The 9,000-nt window shown below is 44.2% G+C and overlaps 1 protein-coding gene across 1 annotated transcript; it reads right to left on the minus strand.

Moving 5' to 3' along the window:
* Positions 1-2,384: 2,384 nt before the first annotated feature.
* On the minus strand, positions 2,385-6,791 carry LOC112091560. Its single transcript, XM_024165554.1, has 3 exons — positions 6,553-6,791; positions 3,681-6,150; positions 2,385-3,545 (listed from the first exon to the last, which is right to left on the minus strand). Exons 1-3 carry the CDS (start codon positions 6,789-6,791, stop codon positions 2,385-2,387), a joined length of 3,870 nt encoding a protein of 1,289 aa, XP_024021322.1.
* Positions 6,792-9,000: the final 2,209 nt, after the last annotated feature.

The following is a 9,000-nucleotide window of genomic DNA, read 5'->3' on the forward strand; positions in this document are numbered from 1 at the left end:
TTATAACTTAACATACATGATTTATATGTAAATATACACGATTTACATGTTAATATACACGATTACACAATTATACAAGTGTCATGTAAATATACACAACTTACGTGTGAATATACACAACTTACTGTAAATATACACACTTTATACAAAAATATACAAGTGTCGTTCTGGTCAGGCATTTTTCAAGTGCCTGACCAGAGACCTTGCCTATATATATATAGCCTTAAAGGGAACAGCTAGAATCTAGTTTTTTTTTTTAAAGAGAGTGGGAACTGACGCTAAAAACAATAAAATAAAAGACAAAGAAAAGAAAAAAAAAAAACAGGAAGACAGATGCAGCAAACAATTTTTTTTTTTTTTTGAGTTAAGAAACATATCACGCAAACAAAAAAAAAATAAAGTAAAATAAAAACACAGAGAATATGTACGTACCTCTTTGGCTCCCCGGCAATGGCGCCAAAATTTGATTAACGCCCAAAAGTGATGTTCACAAGCGGTCGATTGTAGCACAAAAGGGCAGTCGTATCCACAGAGAGATAACAAAATAACAAGAATGACTATAGAATAAGAGCGTTAAAGAAAAGTGAATTAAAGGAAAATAAGAGATTTTGGGATTTTTGTTGCAAATAAAATAAAAAAGAGAAAATTTGTATGAAGAAAATTTAGTAGTAAAAACGGTAAGGTGTCGAGAATCCCTAATGTTTTGTTCAGCAATTCAAGTTTTGATTCACAAAATAAAAGAATCGAATAAATTAAATCTTTATGTTGACTCCGAAATATTATTATTACAAGTTATCCAAAATCGATAATATATCAATTTGACAATATTGCAGTAAAAGATAATTTGTAAAATAATTTAAATAATAAAACAATACATGACATAATTACATAAGAAAAATGTGACTGAACTTATATAAAAATTGGCACATAATATTTTAAAAAGTAATAGAAAAACAGATGAGATTTAATTCATTAAGATATTGAACTTTACAGCACAAGGAATCAAAACCTGAATTGGATCACTCAACAAAAGTTCATCTCTAACCTCACCAAGAGAACTCTAGCCTAGCTTGCAAAACATTCTCACAAGTTCTAGAGAGAAAATATGAGACTGACAGGAAGACGACAAAAAACTGAATATTAAAAGCTTTCAAAAACCTTCGGCTAACCCCTCTATTTATAGTGTTTAGAGGTTGCCTGTCAAATAAGGAAACAAACAATAAAAATAGAAAATTACAAAAGAAAGGGAAACAAAATAAAATTACACATAAATTAGGAGAAATCATATATTTGATTTGGGGAAGAAATCTGGTAACTCGCTCTGATTTTTTAGGGAAAATTTCAGATTCAGCACCAAGGGGACACGTGTCGCGTTACGATTGGAAGGATAGAGTGAAATCGCCACGTGTCGTGCTCAGAGTGGAAGAAGGGAGCTGGCGGTTGGAGACAGCTGGGACCCGCTCGGACAGCTGGCGCGCACAGAGAGAAGGAGCAGGCTGGCAACACAGGTATGGGACCCACTGGGGAGAAAGTTGAGACACGCGGTGATATTAGCGTGGAAGAAACGCGCGCGCTGAGAGACGGCGTGCTGGTGACGCGCAGGAGGAAGATTCGGGAAGTGAGGAAGGGCTAGGGCCCACGCGGAGGGAAAAGACAGTGGCTCGGCTCGGCTGACGCGGCTCTTCCTCTGGCTCATGTGGCTCGACTGAAAGGCTTAAAAATATGGCTTTCATGGCTTCTTCTTGTGTAGCTTTTTACACTGCTTTCATCTGTAAATAATTAAGCAAAAACTAGACAAATTCCAATTGAAAATATTATGAATAAAAATAATAGAATTGTTTAATTAAAGCTTAAAAATTTTAATATTATATAAATCGAAAGCAGTATTTAGGGTGTATTTTTATGCACTAATCAACGAACCTTCTTTATTTAACTTTCTTGTTGTAATATCGTGCTGCCCTCTGCTGATAAGCGGCGACGCGTAGCTGGGAGTTGAGCTTTTTCTCTTCTAATAGGTCGAGTTCTCCATTCATGGCTTATGTATTTCCATTGTTGTTGTAGACAACAATTCGTAAAGTCGGCGTCTCAATTTCTATGGGGAGTACCGCCTCGACGCCATAGGCCATAGAGAATGGTGTTTCAACCGTGGTAGTTTGGCTTGTCGTTCTATATGCCCACAGGACCTTTGGAAGTTCTTCAGCCCATTTCCCCTTTAAATCATCAAGCTTCTTCTTTAAGGTATATTTTAATATTTTGTTGATAGCCTCGACTTGACCATTAGATTGTGAATGTATTGGCGCTGAGAAGTCTTTTTGGATGCCTAAGGTGTCGCAGAACCTTCGTGTTGAGGCATTATTGAATTGTCTCCCATTGTCAGATACTATTCAGTGTGGGACCCCAAATCTGCACACGATGTTGTTCCACATGAAGTTGGTGCAAATTGCTTCCGTGGTCGTTGTTAGAGCCTTTGCCTCTGCCCATTTAGTGTAGTAGTCTACCACGACGATGGCAAACTTAAAGCCTCTTGGTGTGAGGTGTAAGGGCCCGATCAGGTCGACTCCCCATTTGGTAAAGGGCCATGGGCTGAGAATTGGGGTTAGGTTTTCTGGGGGTGCTATGGGAATTATGGTATATTTTTGGCACTTATCGCAGTGTCGAGCGTATTGGAATGCGTCTTTTTTAAGCGTACGCCAATAATACCCTTGTCTCAAAACCTTGAGAGCTAAAGACTGCCCCCCAGTATGATTACCGCATACTCCTTCATGGATTTCCTGGAGGACCTTCTGGGCTTCGCCATCGTTTATGCATCGCTGCAAAGGCGTGGAATAGCCTCGTCGGTAAAGCAAACCATCGTATAGTAGGTACCTGGCGACTCTATATCTGATTCGTCGGGCCTCGTCTTTATCACTTGGCAGCTTTTCATTTGTCAGATATTGGATTAGTGGTGTCATCCAACCCTCGTTCGTCTGGATGGTCAAGGCCTCAATTTTTTCCTCAATTGTTGGCCGCTCCAGTTCTTCGATAGGAACAATTCCTAGTATGTCAGAATCTCTTGATGATGCTAGTTTGGCCAAGGCGTCAGTGTTAGTGTTCTCAGCTCGTGGTATTTGAAGTATTTCATAGCTTTTGAACCTGACGAGCTCTTCCTTTACCTTTCTTAAGTACGCACCCATTTTTTCACCGCGCGCTGGGTATTCCTCATTTACTTGTCCAACGACCAGTTGAGAGTTGCTGAAGATGCCGAGCCTCTCGACTTTTAAATGATTTGCCAATCGTAGTCCTGCAATCAGTGTCTCATACTCGGCTTCATTATTCGACACCTTGAATTTAAATCGTACCGCCGAAGTAATTTTGTAGCCTTTTGGGCTGATTAATAGGACGCCGGCTCCTGACCCGTTTTCGCTCGACGCTCCATCTACGTAGAGCCTCCACTTCGTCGTCTCGACATCGTGTGTGGCGGGAGTTGTTCTATGAGAGAATTCAGCCAGAAAGTTCGCCAACGCTTGCCCCTTAATCGCTACTCTTGGTACATACTTAATGTCGAACTGGCTCAATTATATTGACCATTTGAGAAGTCGACCAGATGTTTCGGGCTTTTACAATGCCTGCCTTAACGGGTGGTTTGTAAGAACCCGTATTATGTGGGATTGAAAGTAATGCCGAAGCTTCCTTGAGGCTACCATCAGAGCGAGGGCCAGTTGTTCTATTTCAGTGTATCTTGACTCGGCGTCGATGAGTCTTTTGCTTACATAGTAGACTAGCAGCTGGACCTTTTCTTCCTCTCTTATTAGCACAGAGCTCTCGGCGTGTTGTGACACGGAGAGGTATAGGCTCAGTTCTTTGTTGGTGATGGGTTTTGACAGGATCGGCGGCCTGCCCAGATGCTCTTTTAATTTTTGGAAGGCCTCTTCACACTGTGGCGTCCATTCAAAATGCTTACTTCCCTTTAAAGCGTCGAAGAAGGGAACGCACTTATCTGTTGCCTTTGATATGAATATGTTCAGAGCAGCGACACACCCTGTCAACCTTTGCACCTCTTTTGGTTTGGTTGGAGACCTCATATCCTGTAAGGCTTTTATCTTTTCGGGATTAGCCTCTATCCCTCGGTTATTGACCATGAAACAAATGAATTTCGCTGATCCAACTCCAAAGGCGCACTTTAAGGGGTTTAACCTCATGTTGTATCTTCTTAATACGCCAAACATTTCTCCTAAATGGTCGACGTGCTGGGTGGCCATGGTGCTTTTGACAAGCATATCGTCAATGTAAACTTCCATTGATTTACCGAGCAGTTGAGCAAACATTTTATTCACGAGCCTTTGGTATGTAGCCCATGCGTTTTTCAAGCCAAAAGGCATTACCTTGTAGTAGTAGAGGCCTCTATCGGTTATGAAGGATGTGTGCTTTTCGTCGGTCGGATGCATGGGGATCTGGTTGTATCCAGAATAGGCATCCATAAAACTCAGCATCTCATGCCCTGCAGTGGCGTCGACCATTTGGTCTATTCGAGGGAGTGGGAAACCATCCTTTGGGCATGCTTTGTTGAGGTCACTGAAGTCGAGGCATGTTCTCCGTGTCCCGTTAGGCTTGACCACCAAAACGGGGTTCGAGACCCACCGAAGGTAATGGGCCTCTCTAATGAAACTCTTGTTGATCAACTTATCGACCTCTTCTTTTAATGCCTCGTATCCCTCTGGGTTCATTGGTCGGCGCTTCTGGCATTTGGGGGGATATGAAGGGTCGATATTCAAAAAATGGCATATGAATTTTGGGTCGATCCCTTCCATATCCGCATGATTCCAGGCGAAGACATCCAGGTTCTTTTTGAGGAAGCTCTCGACTTCCACCCTAAGTGATGGGGTTAAGTCAGAACCTACTTTGAGCACTCTGGTTGGCTCATCCTCGTCGACTTGGATTTCCACCAACCGTTCGACGAGTTGAGACCATGCGGCCTCCTCTTGGACCCTGGGGTCTATGTCCTCAACGGCGCCTTGATAGACTACTCTGGACTCCTGCCTCCCAGGCTCGTCGTATCCGCATAAAGCATCAGAATACGCAACCCTAGCCTCGTACTGGTTGTTTTTTATTTCACCTACTCCGTTTGGGGTAGGGAATTTGACCTTCTGGTGGTAGATGGAGGTTATTGCCCTTAACACCTGAAGGGTCGCCCTTCCAATGACGGCATTGTATTGGGAGCCTCCCTTTATTACCACAAAATTGGCCATTATGGTGGCCTGTCGGGGTTTCTCCCTGGCGGTTATAGGCAACCGGATTGTCCCCTGAGAGATGACGGAATCCCCAGTGAAACCGTACAACAGTCTGGAGGTTTTTTTCAAATGCTCCATCGGGATCCCCATCTTTTCTAGGCAGTCGGAGTATAGGAGGTCTACTGAGTTTCCATTGTCCACCAGAATTTGGCATACGGTGTGATTTCTAATTACGGCTTCTACTACCAAAGTGTCGTTATGTGGGAAGTGAACCCCGTTAGCATCGTCCTCATTAAATGCTACGTCAGCACTGCCGAACCTTGTTGCTTTTGTGGCGGAGACATTCCAGAACCTTTCTTGGTACACCCTTTTGGCTTCGTGGGCGTAGTCTTTCTGAGATCTCATCGAGTCTCCTCCAATATATGGACCGCCGAGGACGGTTCGTATGACGCCGATGGGTTCCCGGTCCTCTGGTCGTTGGTTCTCCTCTCGACGTCGACCGTCATTTTGGCAGCCGTGGTCATCGTTTCTTGGTCTTCGCTCGACTTTGAACTCCTGTAGCCTTACTTCTCGGATTACCCTTTCTATTTCATCTTTTAGATTGGTGCAATCATTAGTGTGGTGGCCGACGTTGCCGTGGAAACTACAATATTTCTTCTGGTTCCTTTGGCTCGGATCTGACCTCATTGGCTCAGGGCGGCGCAGTAAGTTCCCGCGACCTACCTGATTAAACACTTCCTCGACTCCTACTGTTAATTCATGGTAGGAGTCGTACCTTTGAAACGGTCGAGGCTTACGGTTCTCCTCTTGCCTCGGTTTCTTAGCTTCTGGAGTGGTCGGCGCCAAAGCAGATTGCTTGTCTCCGCTTCCTCTGCCTCGTCGCTTCTTTCCGTCCTGCTTCCCTGTCGTCAACCTTTGCTTAGTCCCTTTATTTTTGTTGGACCTGTGCTCGGGGTAGTTTGCATCTGCTTCCTCAGCATTGATGTACCCTTACGCTCGTGCAAGGAATTCTTTATAACTGGACGGAGGCTTCCGGTTCAGCTCTCTCTTGAAGGGGGTAATTTTTTTCATGCTAGATAATGCCCCCATCAAGGCTTCCCTGTCGGTTATGTCTGTTGTTGCGGCAACAGCTTCCCCATACCTTGCGAGCCACTATTTTAATGACTCGTTTGGCTTCTGGTATATTGTAGTCAAATTTTGCTTTGGAGGGACATATTTTTTCACTCCCATAAACTGGAGGGAAAATACTTCCTTCAACTCGTCCCAGCTTGAGATAGAGTTTGGTTTTAGCATTCGAAACTATCTCCGGGCAGAGTCCGTTAAATGGTTTCGAAAGGCTCGGCACATGATCTCATCGGCATATCCATGCAAGAGCATGTGCCCTGTGTACATTTCTAGGTGATCATCGGGATCCCCCCTACCGTCGTATGGTGGGATCGAGAGTGACCTGTATTTATCAGGGATTGGTGGCGCCATAATTTCCTCGGTAAACGGGTGGTCGTGCGTCCGACTAGGTGTGATGTCAACGTTCACCACCTCGGCCACTTGCCCTATATTTTTCTTTAGGCCGGCGACATCGCCCATGAGCTTTTGCTATAGGCTGGCCATGCGCTCCATAATGGCTAATGCCTCCTCCATAGAGATTGTTGAGCCAGCTCTTCTCGACGCCTCGGCCCTTTGTGCATTAGGTCCGCCTCTTACCTGTCCGCCCACTTGCACCGACCCCGCATCTCCTGAAGGGTTTCTGCCAAGGTTCTGAGGTGGCGCTTCGGGGTTTCCCAGGCCTCCGGCTATTTGGTTCTCAGGAGCTCAAAGTCCAGCGGCCCTTAGACGATTGCCGATGGATTGGGAGGGCCGAGGCCTGGGATCACCTCGAAGATTTTCACTGTCCCCGATTCCTTCTGGGATGTCTTGGCGGTCACCGGGGTTGTGGTTTCCAGCCACGGCAGCTTCTATCGGCCTCGGGGCATCTTCCAGAGACAGCAATGAGTTTCTTCCATCCAAGCGCTCAACCACAGTCATCAGTCCCCGCACCAGGTCGGTTAGGGTAGTGAGCTGGGCCTGCATATGCACAGGGTCTGGTTGTGGCACGTCTGGGGGTGGGGCTCCATTTCTAACCGGAGGTAGATCTTCTTCCATCCCGTCGTTTGCCGGATGTGCGGCAGTTTCTTCCATCTGGCCGCCTTGGTTGATGGCCTCGATTCTTCTTCTTGGAGGCATGTCAACTGGTCTACGGAACTAGAGATTCTGGGTTCGGTCCCCAGTGGAGTTGCCAATTGTTGACGATGAAATTTCGTCAATAGAAATACGTCGGGTTACCCGCTGGTATCCCGTTGGGTTTCCGGCTGAAAATTAATGGTATATTTGAAATCAAGTTATGAAGTGTTTGTTGTGTTTTGAAAGCATGAATATAACACTTGAGTGAGAGGACACATGAGATTTATAGTGGTTCACTCTGTTAATGAAGAGCTACATCCACTTATGTATGGTATATTTCTTTTAGACTCTTTACAATTTACATGCACGTATCCTCTCTATCATCTAATGCTTTTTTTTTCGAGCCCTCCTTAGTGTATGGGGCTTTGCCCCTTTTATAGCCCAAGCTTCCTTCGTGGGTGGTTTTCCTTCGTAAGTGGAAGTACTCGAGTGGCCTACTTTCTATGCTAAGACCGTAGCCCACTAATCACCTTTTGGGTTGTTCACTCAGCCAATTGGTCTTCTATTACGGCTCTGTGGATTCTTATAATCTCTTACTGCCCACTGTAGGGCGGTTTAGGGGTTTCACAATTAATGCCCGTATTGCAGATGTCTCCCACCTTTAGACGCAACTTATGATGTCAGGCTTTTTTCTGAAGAGCGTTCCCCTTGGCATTTGTGCCGCGCAGACCTTATGCCCTTTTTTATCTTTTCGAAGGTTGTTGCATAAGTTCGACGGCACAAATTTGGGCCTTTCTATGCAGCGTCGAGGGATAGTGAACTCCAAGCGTCGAGGGTAGTCGAACTCTTGGCGTCGAGAGTTACCACATTTTAAGAGAAAATAGGGCAACGTATCACGCTGTCGTCGTTCCACATGTCACCTACATTTTTCTACACAACAAAATACACACGGGCTTATAACCAATTTTTAGAAAAGTTCCGTGACACTGAGGAAATTGACTGCTTGATTTTGTTGCATTTTTTGTTTTTGGTTTTTAGAAATTTGACTTTGTTACGTTGCACTCAATCATATAAGGACAGATTCTTTTCCATCAGGAAAAATCCAAATTCTTCTCTCCTTTTCTCTCTTTCCATAAAGGCATTGTGTTGCTCTCTCTCTCATCAAGCCGACTTTCACCCAGTGTTAGACTTTCAGACGTACATAATAGTGCATAGCTTATGTATTGATTTTATTTAGAGTAAAATCTATGAGACATGAAAATGTAAGTATACTATTGGAAATAGGAACTTTTTTTAGTGTTTATTATTTTTTAGAAATATCAGTGATATCTATTTATCAGTCGTCAAAAACGTCAGAGTTGCAACGTTCGTGATCGGAGTTCAAATTCTTCGTAATCGGAGGTCCTCGATTCTCTAACAACCTGCGATAGTTTTGGTTGCGATGGGCCCAGATCAACTCACGATTAGTCTTTGATGCAATTAGTGCCAGCGATGCATGCCACCACCCACTGTAAACCGAAATCCGCCAATGGCTCGACAACATTTCTTTTAAGCGACCTTTTTAGATTCAGACATTGAGCAATGTGATTGAAATTTACAACACCAATTTGATCATTTTTTTCTGTTTTTTTTTTTC

Source organism: Morus notabilis, unplaced genomic scaffold (assembly GCF_000414095.1).
Source record: "Morus notabilis unplaced genomic scaffold, ASM41409v2 Scaffold115, whole genome shotgun sequence".
In the NCBI taxonomy this organism is placed as follows: Eukaryota; Viridiplantae; Streptophyta; class Magnoliopsida; order Rosales; family Moraceae; genus Morus; species Morus notabilis.